The sequence below is a fragment of the Aotus nancymaae genome, unplaced genomic scaffold (assembly GCF_030222135.1).
Source record: "Aotus nancymaae isolate 86718 unplaced genomic scaffold, 86718_ANA_hifiasm-v0.15.2.pri h1tg000002l, whole genome shotgun sequence".
Classification (NCBI taxonomy): domain Eukaryota; kingdom Metazoa; phylum Chordata; class Mammalia; order Primates; family Aotidae; genus Aotus; species Aotus nancymaae.
Genome location: NW_026988413.1, coordinates 2,022,356 through 2,036,984, shown reverse-complemented (window position 1 = coordinate 2,036,984; position 14,629 = coordinate 2,022,356). Strand labels below are relative to the sequence as shown.

Here is a 14,629-nt window from a genome sequence, read left to right as displayed (position 1 = left end):
GCTGGGACTACAGGCATGTGCCACCGCATCTGGTTAATATTTGTATTTTTAGTAGAGATGGAGTTTCACCATGTTGACCAGACTGGTCTCGAACTTCTGACCTCAAATGATCCACCCGCCTCAGCCTCCCAAAGTGTTGGGATTACAAGTGTGAGCCACTGCACCTGGCCTGGTTTTTTTGTTTGTTTTTTTGTTTTAGATTGCCTTGCTCTGTCACCCAGGCTGAAGTGCAGTTGCACGATCTTGGCTCACTGCAAGCTCCGCCTCCCAGGTTCAAGTGATTCTCATGCCTCAGCGTCCTGAGTAGCTGGGATACAGGTGTGTGCCACCACAGCTGGCTAACTTTTTTTGTATTTTTAGTAGAGATGGGGTTTCACCATGTTAGCAGGCTGGTCTCAAACTCCTGACTTCAAGTGATCTGCCCATCTTGGCCTCCCAAAGTGCTGGGATTATAGGCATGAGCCACCATGTTGGCCAGGCTGGTCTCAAACTCCTGACCTCAGGTGATCCACTTGTCTTGGCCTTCCAAAGTGCTGAGATTAAAGGCGTGAGCCACCATGGCTGGTTTCTTTTTTCTTTTTTTTTTTTTTTAAACTTTTTTTTTCTATAACTCAGCTGTGAGCAAGGACCAGTAAACAGCCTTTTTGTTGTCAATTTCCACCATTCCTGTAAACACATCAACGTATATTTAGATCATACGAATTGTGTGTCCAGATAGTACATTTATGTGTCATTTTGTTTTGTTTTTCTTCCAGTATTCCATCCAAAGAAGTGCATTTGATCGCTGTGCTACCTTATCACAGTCTGGGGGCACTTTTCCCATTGCTAGTGGCCCCAACCTTACCCTTTTGGTAAGGCAGCTTCTGTTTTTTTACAAACAAAATGAAGACTCAAAACGTTTGGTGAGTGTTAGCTACGTTTTCACTTGTCCTCGTTTACACATGTCTGCTTTCTTGTTCAAAGTGGAAATGGTATCTCATCAGAAAGTTAGACAGCCTCTGTGTCCAGGCTTTGTGAATTTCTCAGCTGTGAGAGATTACCTTTGTGGTGATGTGTTTTACCTCTTAAAATTTGATACACATAAAAATATGTATCAAAAAATAGGCTTTTTCATATTTTTTGTAGTGGAAAACTTGAAACAAGTAGACTATCTTGCCCACCTATTATGTACCCTGACACAGCCTCAGCAGTCATCAGTACGCCTAGGTCAGTGGGAAGTGCCTCCTCAATACCACATCATGGTTACCCTCAAACTCTAAGTTACGGGGTCTCAGTGTTTGCATATTAGTATTACTATGTTAGAGATTCAGTCTTGCTCTGTTGCCTTGAATTCCAGGCTTAAGCAATCCTCCCACCTTAGCCTCCCAAGTAGCTAGAACTACAGATGTGTGTACACCTTGTTAATGTTAAGGCTAATTTTTAAATTATTTATTTATTTATTTCTGGCATAAATGAGGTCTTGCTATGTTGCCCAGACTGGTTGTGAACTTCTAGTCTCAAGTGATCCTCCCTCCTTGGTCTCTCAGAGTGCTGCAAATGTAGGCCTGAGCTACTGCACATGATATAGGGTTTCTTTTTGCGGGGGGTTGGGGGAGCAGAACCTTGCTCTGTCACCTAGGCTGGAGTGCAGTGGTGTGTTCTTGGCTGACTGCAACCTTTGCCTCCTGGGCTCAAGCAATTCTTGTGTCTCAGCCACCTGAGTAGCTGGAATTACAGGCGTGCACCAACATGCCTGGCTAATTTTTGTATTTTTAGTAGAGATGGAGTTTCACCCTATTGTCTGGGCTAGCATTGAACTCCTGGCCTCAAGCGATCCTCCCATCTCAGCCTCCCAAAGTGCTGGGGTTATAGGCGTAAGCCACCATGCCCAGCCTTAGGGTCTCATTTTTTTAAGTCCGAAATATAATCGCAGTTCTCTAAAATTTTGTAGGCATTTGATCTTATCAATGCTGAGGAACAGTGTGTATTAATGGTGGAAAATACGTTCAGATGCATAGAAAAGTAATTTTTTTTTAAAATGGAACTTGTTACTGTTCATTTTCTCAGGGAATATTAAGAGATTTGTATATAATTGTTAGATTAAACACACACACACACACACACACACACACACATACACACACATTCTTTTTTTGAGACAGAGTCTTGCTCTGTTACCCAGGCTGGAGTGTAGTGGCATGATTTGGCCGCCTCCTGGGTTCAAGCAATTCTTCTGCCTCAGCTTCCCAAGTAGCTGGGATTACAGACATGCGTCACCACACCCAGCTAACTTTTGTGTTTTTAGTAGAGAAGGGGTTTTGCCATGTTGGCCAGGCTGATCTTGAACTCCTGGCCTCAGGTGATCCACCCACCTCAGCCTCCCATTACTGGGATTACACGTGTGAGCCACCACACCCGGCCTAGGTTAAATATATTATTTATCTTTTTTTTTCCTTTTGGGAAGGAGTCTCACTCACTCTGTCACCCAGGCTGGAGTGCAGTGGTACGGTCTTGGCTCACTGCAACCTCTGCCTCCTGGATTCAAGCGATTCTCCTACCTCAGCCCCCTGAGTAGCTGGGATTACAAGCATACGCCACCATGCCTGGCTAATTTGTGTGCGTGTGTGTGTGTGTGTGTGTGTGTGTGTGTATTTTTAGTAGAGACGGGTTTCACCATGTTGGTCAGGCCGGTCTTGAACTCTTGACCTCATGTAATCCACCTGCCTCGGCATCCCAAAGTGCTGGGGTTACAGGCATGAACCACCACACCCATCCAGGTTAAATGTATTATTCATTTTTGGAAATTTTTTTTTATCTGCATGAAAAGGGGAGTATACAGTGATAAATAAGTCTTTTTTGATACAAACCATCCCTTCTAGAATGATCCCTACATGAATTAATTACAATGGACAGAGGAATACAGTAATACTCACCTAGTGTTTGGCTTTAAAACCCAGCATTGCCTCCGGAGTTGAGTTAAGCTGGAATACGAGCAAACTTCTGTAAACTGAGAAAGTGCAGAGAAAGAACTGAGAGCCAGTCTGGAGAGGCAGTGAAAGCAGTTTAATCTACCCATTGTAGACTTCCATTAAGTGCAGGCTCTTTCCAGGCTTGCCTTCTGAAGTTCATGAAAAAAAGAATCAGAATAGTACAACTGCAGATAATTGGGCTTGCTTTCTGGAACAGGCTGTTCCTGTCTTCCTATACTCTAATCTTGTAGATTGCAAGATCACCAAGGAGCACACACAGGCAAGTGCCGTGAGATGTCGATTGGTGTCTCTCCAGAACACCTGTTGCCTTTGATTGAGGTCCTCAGTCTTAGTCATCAATCACAACATGGTTTATAAACATGGTATAACCACACAGTCCTGCTTCAGAAGCCGTCTATGAAAAGCTTGGATGTAAATGAACATGTTTGACTGTAGGCCTCGATCAAATACAAAGCAGCTTGCCCATGTGTAGATTCTGAAACCCTAAATATATTAAATGTCGTCAGACCTATCCAGGAAAAGGATAGAAGTGGGCTGGACACAGTGGCTTACACCTGTAATACCAACACTTTGGGAGGCTGAGGTGGAAGGATCCCTTTCAGGCCACGAGTTTGAGACCAGCCTGGGCAAAATACCAGACCCCCCCTATAAAACAAAACAGAGCAGAAATCAAATTAGCCAGGCGTGGTGGCATGCTGCTGTAGTCCAACTGCTTAGGAGGTTGAGGCAGGAGGATCGTTTGGGCCCAGGTATTCAAGGCTGCAGTGAGCTGTGATCCTGCCACTGCACTCCAGCCTGCGCAGTTGATTGTCGATTCAGTTCTCAAGCACGGATGCGAGAGCACTAAATTAATCACATGGGTAAATGTCTTCTGCCCCAGTCTTCAGGTTGTTAGCTTTCTACTCTAGGAGTAAGCATAGTGCCACTTTTGATAGGTTTCCAAAGCTATTCTATGCAAAAACAGGCATATATGACTATTTCTTCCTCACCTCCTCCCTTTAAAAAAATTATTAGTATGACTTTAAGTCAAATACGGTACTAAGATTGTATTTCATATACAGTTTAATTATTCTGGAATTAATAATTGCCTCACTTTTTAGTTGCTTAGTTTTCTTTGAATCTTTTGGTAAAGTCTTCTTCCACCTTCCAACAGTCCTACAATTATATCATGTATAGTTATTTTACATCTTGTTAACTGATAATAGGAATTTTAGGATGAACTACATCCTAAAATACTTCTTCACTATCTGAAGTGGTATGTAACCCTACATACCACTTCAGATATGTAACCCTACATACCACTTCAGATAGTGAAGGAAGTATTCATATCTTATTGGTTCCTGAGAAAATGTGGGCAAGGTAGCTCCAAACGCCTCAAGAGAAAGCCTGTGTGTATTAACTAATATTCACAGAAGGTCAGAGTTATTTGTCCCAGCTTAAGCCATGAGCTAATTTGTTGTGCAAAGTGCTTTTGTATTGGTAATTCCATTGTTTAATAACATTTTATGGCAAAGAAATGTTAATGTCAAAGGAAAAACCACTTAAAAATAATAGGCAAAGAAAAGGTTATATGGCATATTTATAACTGGCTACATTTAAGAGTCTGTCTTTGCCGGGCGCAGTGGCTCACACCTATAATCTCAGCGCTTTGGGAGGCTGAGGTTGGTGGATCACTTGAAGCCAGGAGTTTGAGACCAACCTGGCCAACGTGGCAAAACCCCATCCCTATTAAAAATATAAAAATTATCTGGTCATGGTGATGGTGGGTGCCTATAATCCCAGCTACTTGGTAGTCTGAGGCAGGAGACTCCCTTGAACTCAGGAGAAGTTGCAGCGAGCCAGGATGGCACCACTGCACTTCAGCCTGGGCAACAGAGTGAGACTGTCTCAAAGGAAAAAAAAAAGGGCTATCTTTTCATTTTAGATGATTCTAAATGGGTCTTATGAATGGAAAAAATAAAATACCAGTCTGTTACACAAAGGCACAGTAGAAAAAGTAGAAGAGATTCCTTGTGAAGTATTGAGCTTCCAGTGTAATTTATGGCAGCTTCATACATACTATCTAGTCAGGCCTCTTGATTACAAGTGACAAAAATCTGCATCTGCCTTTATTGAACTCACTGACTAATCCTTGTATCTAGGAGAATGGGCAGTTCTGGCCAGCGTGGTCAGTGGGGCTGTAGGATTGCCTTCCCTGTCAAAAAATGATGGAGTTAGAGAAGGGAAATATCCAAAAGGAGCAGATGCTAGAGACACACAGGCATACCCATCCACAGAAGAAAAAGGTGAAAAGAAACAGGTATCCCGTGTAACTTGGGATTAATATCATATTAATATATTTTTATTACGGATTTCTGATTTTTGCAAGTGAACTATTTTTGTTTCAGATTGACATGAGCTTTAAGTGTACTTTGTTTTAGTTACTAATTTAGTAATTTAATACTGATGTATTTTTTTAAGATTGAAAATGCAGATACTTTTCATTTTTGGAGACAGGGTTTCTCACTGTCACCCAGGCTGGAGTGCAGTGACTTGATGTTGGCTCACTGCAATTGCACTTCCGCCCACAACCCCTCAGTTCAAGTGATCCTCCCATCTCAGCCTTCCAAATAGCTGGGACTACAGGCATGTGCCACCACACCCAGCTAATTTTTGTATATTTTGGTAATGACAAAGTTTCACCACGTTGGCCAGGCTGGTCTTGAGCTCCACTCAAGTGATCCGCCCGCCTCGGTCTCCCAAAGTAACGGGCATGACCCACTGAGCCTGGCTGGAAAATGCACATACCTCTAAATAAAACCTGACTTAGAAAATTTACTTCTTAACATGTTTTGATTAGGTTTGATTAAATGTGTGTTGCCACTTAAGGAAATTTGGGGTATTAGGTAAATTAACAAACTATTAAATTTTCATTGAGAGTTGTATATTGTATGTTTTGCTGTTTCAGATATGGCTGTATCAGAACTTAATTAAACACAGCTCTCTGTTTGTCAAGCAGTTGGATGGATCCGAGAGACTTACGTGCTTATTTCAAATAAAAAGATTGATGAGCCTCTGTTGCAGGTAAAATTCTATTGTAAGTCAGCAATGTATGTAATGTACTGATCACCTCTTCTAGAGGAACACCTGTTAACTTTTATTTTCAGAGACAGTGGCTTTTCCATACTTCTTTTTGTTTTTTAAGAGATCATAGACTTCTATATATCGTAATTTTCATTCTAGGTGATTTTGGCCAGCAAGAGGTATAAACGAAGACACAGATACCAGTATCTTTCAGATGACTTTTTCTTGCAAGGGTGTCCTGGAATTATTTTGTGAATGTTGGCCATCCTGGTTATTAGAGAATGGAAGGTCAGCCGAAAGAGGACTCCTGACATGAGGAAGATTCCATTCCATAGGGGTCTCCACCAAAATGTAATTTGAAAGCTACGTCTTTAGAGTATACCTTTCATTAAGCATTTATTATTTGTGTATGAACTCAAAATAAGTCACTGCCATGACTTTTTTGGATTCAGTCTACAAAAGAACATGTTTAAAACTTCTAACATTTACATTTTGTTAAAATTCCATTTCTCATCAAAAAGAATCGCTGCTCCTTAGAGAAAACAACCCTGGCCTGAGGCAGAGAGAGCACTTGAGCCTTTGTGACCTCACAGATAGAACTATACTATTCGGTTGCAGTTCATTTAACCTCTGAAAATGATAGTATTATAATTATTTGTATTGTTGTTATGCATTATGTGCCATGAAGCTTTTTTTAACATTTGCAACAGAACGTTTGTCGTGTTGTCAGTCTATTCAGTATGTACATTGTTAGTCATGTTCGTCGCTTTTTAAATAAGTCTCAATGTATATTTTAAAATTATTGATGTATTTTTATCTTTTTCATTTTATAGCAAAAGAGCTTTCAAGCTTTCCTATTGGGGTTGGGGAAATAGAGGGAGGAATCGACTAGAGACAGCCAAGAAGACAGTTTTGGGAGTGACGTGTGCTCTTGTCTTGATTGGTGTGACCTGTCTAGACTGACTGTACTGCCCTCTTTAAATGGGTATAAGATTTATTTTTGTGATAGCCAAGCCTTCCCTTCTGCCTACAGTTCTTCTCATAGTAGGAAGGGAAGCCTTAGTCAAAATGAGAGATGACTTAGGACCAGAAGTAAATAATTGTTCCATTTGGAGGATATTGCAGGCATGGAAAGTCTCGAAAGCATCTTTAAGGAGATGATGTGCACTGTTAAAGAGATTCGTATCTGAGTTTAATTAAATGCAGCTTCTTGGTACAGTTCGTGGATTGTTATACTTCTTACAGAGTTTTGTAATCTTGAATATTTTGTGTTCATTTCGCCACTGTCCATTCTTCATATCTGTGAACTTAGTGCCAGCATACCGTTTGGCACATTACAAGAATTCTTTGAAGAACAGTCTGAGTGACTGAATGTTGATTGCATGATTTCCCTGCCTATCTCTAAGATGTCCCTATTTTCAGAGATCATCTTGTACTGGAATATAGTTTCTTTCCATTGTCACAAAGTCACTTGGGGAAGCTTGGTGACATTTTGCCATCCAGTAAGTGTGCGAATACTTTTTTTCATTTTTACAGGTTGCTGCAAAACTGTAATGATGACAGTTTGAATGTTGCACTTCCAATGAGAATGCTTGAAGTATTTTCCTCTGAGAATACTTACTTGCCTGTTTTACAAGATGCTAGCTATGTGGTGTCAGTGATTGAACAGATTTTGCACTACATGATTCACAATGGTAAGTAGTCGGCAGGGTCAGAACTGTGGCTCAGCATCCCGATGGGGAGTGAGCAGAGGCCTGCCTGCTGCTGTGAGCCTGTGCACTCGGTCTCAACATCAGAGTGGGACTGATGTCCCAGACGAGTTGTGCTTCATCCATGGTGCCCACCAGAGTCCCAGATTCCAGCATCTGTCCTCAGCTCCACCCACTCTGAAAATTCAGAAACATGCTACTTTCTTTGCCTTTTTCCTTTGCTTGGAAATGAAATTAACGTATGCTTTCATAAATTGTCCCAGTACCGTAATCCAAGATTTGTATCTGCAGTGCAGCTGTCAGTCCTTCACCTGAGCAGGAAGGGCTCTTAACACCTCATGCTTATTCGGAGTGAATGGGAAGGATAGTGCCACCAGTGTGTGAGTTTAACGTCACTCCGAGAGCCTTATTACAAAGTAAATTTGGTTACATTATTTTTCTTAAAAGAATGGTGTCCTCACATTAGTTCAGTAGAAGAGAATAGGATATTTAGTTTGAATTTTCTAACTCATTGCTAAAATTTTAATACATTGATAATGCTCCTAGAATGACTGCATTATATAAGCTGTAATGAACTATATCTGAAACTCTTAGGGACCCATTAGTAACACTTTTTGGAGAAAAAGTATGAACTAAACATGATTTTTAAAGCTTTTATGAAGTGAACAGTATATATCCTAAAACAAAAAAACCTTCGATCCCAACATCCTCATAGGTAGAAACCCAGGCACTTCAGGACTCCTGGACTTCAGAAATGTGTGTCATCATTACAAATGTATATGAGAGGTCTGGAAAGGGAGTTGTAAAGGGAGGTCTGGAAAGCCATGGTAACACATTAAATTATAAGTAACTGTGGTTTTGTGCTTTTGTTCACTTGAAGTGATAGTCTGGGTTACATCTAGCAGACTTGAAATCTAGACGATTTGGTCCTCTGAATTAAAACTACAGAAATTAAATTCATATTCATTTCAGCCTTACTGCTTGGCATCTTCCTATTTTTTAGACTCCTTAGTTTGTTGAAAACTTAGGGGTACTGTATTCCAACTTAATTAAAAGGAAACTGAAACTTGTAGAATTTGTTCTTTTTAAAAACTAATAATTAAAAATGGCTCATTGTATTAATTGGTACACGCGCGCGCGCGCACACACACACACATACTGTTTTAAGACTATGCATTTGAGGAGAATTTGTACTGTTTTCTAAAATTGTAAGGAAAATGGTTAAGAAATATGCATCATTTGAAATGTGTCCCAATACCGGAAAGGCTTAAAAAAAAGTCTTGATGTATTTTTATCTTTTTAGTTTTCTAGCAAAAAAGCTTTCAAGCTTTCTTAGTGAGTTTTACTCATTAGCAGCATACACTAGGTTAGACTTGGGGTAGTTTCAAAGTATGTCTAATGACAAAGTACTGAGTATATATTGTCTAGTGATTTTCACTCAAATATGAAGCTGTGTAGGTCTGTTTCAAAAACTGGCCCATGCAGATGGATTGTTTTTAATGTGTGCTTGTATACTGATGAGATATTTACAAATCACACCTGAACATTGTTCTTTTTCTATAAAAACGGAGTAAATGATTCTCAAAGAATATATGATTTGGATCATTCTTGATACCCAGAGTTTATGTTCACTGCCCACCCACAGTTCCTATCAAAAGCATAGGCAGGAAATTTTAAGAGGTTCTAAAAGTTGTTTCAGTTTACGTCTAAGTTGCCTTTAAATCAGTTAACTTCTTCAGTGCCCAGGTTGTGGTCTCTAAATACATCATTTCCTCTAAAAGGAGCTTAAGAGTTCCTGGGGAAAAGGCTGATTACAGGGCAGGACACAGGAGGTGAGACTGGGGCATGTTGTTCCATCAAAGAGCAGAGGACTACCGTGACCCTCAGGCTCAGGAGCCTCCTAAAGCCTGCCTCAGGGCCCCAGGTGGAGCAGTGCGAGGCCAGGACTGCAGTGTAATGAAACTCTATGAGTTCAACACGATCTTTAAAAAAACACACAAATCAGAGACAAATTATAAGATCACAGTATTTGGGCCTTATTGGGCTCCTGATATAAGCAAACTAGTTAAGTAGAATTTCTAACATGAGACAGTTGGAGACTTGAACACTGGCTTGATTTTTGTGATATTAAGGAACTGCTCTTCATTTAGTTTAGCTGTGATAATGTTTTAAAAAACAGTCTCTTAATGATACACTAAAATAATCATATCTTAGACTTGCTTCCAAATGTTGTGTAGGTGAAATGAGATTGGCTCTAGCTGATAGTTGCTGGTACAGAGTTTATACAACATTCAGCTGTCTATATATTTGTTTAGTTTTCCTTATTAACATGTTAAAGAACTAATTTAAGTTTGGACCTGTAGAGATTGTAAAAAGGATTTAAAAATTGACGAGTTTTTTTCCCCTTATTATAGGAAAAGGCACTAAATTTTCAATGCGTGTTTTTCCTTTTAGGGTATTATAGGTCTCTCTATTTGTTGATTAACAGCAAGCTTCCATCAAGTATTGAATATTCTGATTTATCTCGAGTTCCTATAGCAAAAATTTTGCTAGAGAATGTTCTAAAACCATTGCACTTTACTTACAACTCCTGTCCGGAAGGTGCGAGGTGAGGCTGGAATGGATTTATTGATTTTGTCATTTCTCAAGATCTCTATCTGACAGTAACTTTAACATAGGATGTGATTTTAAATATAGACTTGAAAGTCAGATTTTTACTTTCTTAGTGTTGATTTAGTTTATAGAAAAGTATACTTTTTCTTTCTGGCCTGTAGCCTAATACAAATTTGAGATTCTGGTGACGTTATTTTCCTACTTTTCTAGTAACTGTCAAAAGTTAACGAAAACATGGCAGTTATCTTAATAGAGAAGACATTAAGTTTATTTAGGTTGATTGAGTTGATATTAAATGATTAACTTGGCTAATTTAGAAGAGTAGATTATCTTTTTGAAGAATATTTTGAAAGGTTATTTTAATCAGTGATTGGATGGACAGTATGTTTTGACATTATAAAAAGCTTCTATTTTTCTTTTTCAGGCAACAAGTTTTTACAGCCTTCACCGAGGAGTTTCTGGCAGCACCTTTTACAGATCAGATTTTTCATTTCATCATTCCGGCGTTAGCAGATGCACAGACCGTTTTCCCTTACGAGCCCTTTCTGAATGCACTGTTGTTAATAGAGAGTAGATGTTCAAAAAAGAGTGGTGGAGCACCCTGGCTTTTCTATTTTGTTTTAACTGTTGGCGAAAATTATTTGGGTATGAAATACAAGACTTTTTTACCTGAACATGTATATGGGTAGCATTAGCAGATGAGTCAAGAGAAGGCGGTGAAGTGGCAGGTGTCATGGAAAGGTGGGCCTCTCTTGGAAGAGTGTATTTGCTGAAGGACTGTGGTCTGGGCAGTGTTGCTGGGGAGAGTTTCCAGATACAGTGGGAAAGACTGACTTATATACATGTCTTATAAGGCTGCACAGATTATTTTAATAGAGTGAATGGAATTAAATGGGAAAGCTCTTCTGTGAGTCGGGCCTGTTTCCCTACTTTTCCTAAACTTACAGTGTGCCTATTCTAGAATGATAACATCTTCCTGGTGTATTGTTGGAAACATACATACATGCACACATGAATTATTAATGAAGGAAATACAGGAAAAACTGAACTTTTTCTTACACTCACACTCAACATTGAAAAATTCTGTGACCAGAAATGAGGGTGTGTTTTTTTTCCCCACACACCAGGCAGTTTTGCAGTGGACACCACCTAGGTATTATCCAATTAAGTTCAATTCTGATGCTGTCCAGCTGGAAATAATGTCACATCCCATAATCTGAAGGCTTGGTCCTGCAAGACTACACCCACTTCAGAGGCCGATTACAAGTAGTAGGTTGTCACCTATACTTCTGGCCAACCTGCAAAAATGGGGATTCCTACAACCCTGCCTTCGGTTTGGTAATTTTCTAGGACAACTCCCAGAACTCGGGGAAGCCGAGGTAGGCGGGTTGCGGAGCTCCCATGCCTTCTCTTGGCACTCCACGCCCTCAGCACCTCCATGTGTTCCGCTCACTGCGTCTTCCTGTTGAGTTTTTTGGTGCTTCATCCAGTGTCCCTCCAGCAGCCCCTTGGAGGTTGGTGGGTGGGGCTGAAAGTTCCAAACCTCTAATCACTTGGTTTCTCTGGTGAAAAGCCCCATCCTGAGGCTTCTAAATGGTCACCTCGGTGCATAAACTCAAGTATGATCACAGAGGGCTAGCTATGAATAACAAGACTCATCTCTTTCAGGAAATTCCAAGAGTTGTAGGTGCTTTCTGACAAGAATGGGGACTAAATCTAAATATGTTTCCTATTATAACACAGAATTTTAAGATAAGATCTGGTCAGAAATGGCTTTTTGAGTATGAGGGAAAATGACATCTTAGTTTTCCATTTTTAAAAATAACATTTAACTAAAATACATTTTAACTGATTGTTTTACAAAGGGGCCCTCTCTGAGGAAGGGCTGCTGGTGTATTTGCGGGTGCTGCAGACCTCCCTCTCTCAATTACCAGTCTCTCCTGCCAGCGCCAGCTGTCACGACTCAGCCAGCGACTCGGAGGAGGAGGGTGAAGAAGCCGACAAGCCCTCGAGCCCGGTGAGCCCGCGGTGCTGGCAGCCCTGTGTGCTCCTCTGTTGTTCTGTCCACCCCTACTTTCAGTTACACAGTCAGACCCTCAAGCAGCCTCCACAGAGAAGCCCTTCAGCCCCCTCTACCACAGTTTCTGTGATTAGAAGCAGTTTCTTCCACCGCTTTCTTAGTGGGTTTATGGAAGTGTAAATGGAGACACATAGTTTTGTGTTTGTTTTTTTAGGCAAAATAGGATTGTACTGTATGTTAACTTAGTTATTAGGATATATTTTCTAGCAGTGAAATTGCTGGGTCAAGAGTTCCTTTTTACCCTATCCTGTGAATACCAAGTAATGTCTTCCATTAATTTCTGCTGATTTTATAGAGGATACATGTTAGATTTATTTTAAAATTATTTTCAAGTTCTTACCTCTTTTATTCCTTACTGTTGAGTTTATGGTAAATTTTCAAGGAATAAAACACTTTAAAATTATATATACATGCATACTTAATTTGTGTTTTACTTAAGATACCTACCAGTGGCTTTTCTTTGGTCTTAAACACTTGAAATGGCTTGAGGTATGGCTATCATAAGTTATTATTTTTCATTAAGGAGTTGTATATTGATTACTAAGTGTAATCACAGAATACACTGGAGAGGGTCTCTGGGCTTCCAGGTGAAGTCCGTTTTTGCAGTATTGTGAAGTGGGTATGTCATTGCATTGCGGCACCTTCCTGGACAAAGCTTCACTGGCATCAAATGAAAGCGATCACAGCAATAAGAAGAAGATTGAGAAGTAGGTACAGGGCTTTATAAAAAATAAAAATAAGAGAAGATGAAGAAAGGAACAGATTATACTGCCAGGGCTTATGACTGAGAGTCGGGCTGATTACCAAGGGGTGAAGTCGTTTTTATAGTGGGTCGTGGGTGCTGGAACTGTTGTGTCTGTTCAGACTGTACACCAATAGGTATTCATTTTTGTGTGTGGTTATAAAAAAGAGCGGGTTCTGTAGTGGAACGTAGATAAAATTTTTGTTTTTGGAAGAAAGTTTTAAAATAGTTACCTTCCATAGAATCTGTGAAATTGAACCTTTATTTATACACAGCGTATTTTGTATTCATGTGAAGATGGGGCTGTGGGCTTTCTCAGCGAGAGAGAGGACAGAGCTTTTCCTCACTGTGGGTGTGCAAACATGACGAAAGCAGAGCACGAGGACCCGTGAACCAGGAAGGAAGTGCAGGCTCTCTTGCTTGTGCTTACACTTTGAACATTTAAGAAGTGGGATCAGTTGCTTGATTTTTAAAATTCTTTACAACTGTAGAAAATATTACTACACTTTATTTTAATTCTTTTTTAATACATAAGAGTTTCAAGGTCTGCATATTATATGACTTTGTATAATTTATACTTTAATTTCCTTTTTTCATTTATTCTCTTCATTCTTCTTTGCCCTGGGTAGTGTCCACATTTGGGCTGAGAACTACAGACCCAGTTTTGAACCAGGCACTTGTAGGTTTCACTCCAAGTCATTCTCTCCTTGCCAGGTCTCTTACATGTATGTTTCTGTGTTCCCTTTTCTTTCCCACGTCACTTAATCATGTAGAACCTAATGTGATTGTATGAGATTTTTCCAGGGTCAAGGTTCACCCTTGATAAGCTCTTTTGCCTTTAGGTTTCTGTATAATCTGTTCACTTATAGCTCATGTATAATTTATTTTAAAATTGTACACTACAGCTGGGCGCGGTGGCTCACGCCTGTAATCCCACAACTTTGGGAGGTCGAGGTGGGTGGATCACGAGGTCAGGAGATTGAGACCATCCTGGCCAACATGGTGAAACCCTGTCTCTACTAAAAAAATGCAAAAATTAGCTGGTTGTGGTGGCACGCGCCTGTAGTCCCAGCTACTCGGGAGGCTGAGGCAGGAGAATTGCTTGAATCTGGGAGGCGGAGGTTGCAGTGAGCCGAGATCGCGCCACTGCACTCCAGCCTGGCGCCTGGCAACAGAGCAAGACTCTGTCTCAAAAAAGGAAACAAAAAATTGTGCACTACAAAAATAATAGTGCTAGGATTCTTCTCTCATTCAGACACTCCTTTTATTAGCTTTTTGTTAAAGATTCAAGTTTGACAGATGAATTTACTGCTTTTATGTATAAAGCAATGTTTTGTTGGTAGATTATTTATAAGCTACATAAATTGTATTCATCCAAGTTTCCAAACAGTACAGTCAAAATACCCATATATATCCATATTCACATATATATATTCATATATTCACATATCTA

At 40.1% G+C, this 14,629-nt stretch overlaps 1 protein-coding gene across 2 annotated transcripts in view; it reads left to right on the top strand.

Moving 5' to 3' along the window:
• Positions 1–14,629, top strand: part of UBE3C (ubiquitin protein ligase E3C) — a 121,229-nt gene that overhangs the window by 25,205 nt on the left and 81,395 nt on the right. Inside the window, exons 4-9 of one of the 2 annotated variants that reach the window (XM_064367388.1) lie at positions 756–902; positions 5,917–6,032; positions 7,569–7,726; positions 10,196–10,349; positions 10,779–10,999; positions 12,220–12,371. In XM_064367388.1, coding sequence (XP_064223458.1) covers positions 756–902; positions 5,917–6,032; positions 7,569–7,726; positions 10,196–10,349; positions 10,779–10,999; positions 12,220–12,371 — 948 coding nt within the window. The remainder of the gene's footprint in view (positions 1–755; positions 903–5,916; positions 6,033–7,568; positions 7,727–10,195; positions 10,350–10,778; positions 11,000–12,219; positions 12,372–14,629) is intronic. The other variant, XM_064367418.1, reaches the window with a different exon arrangement.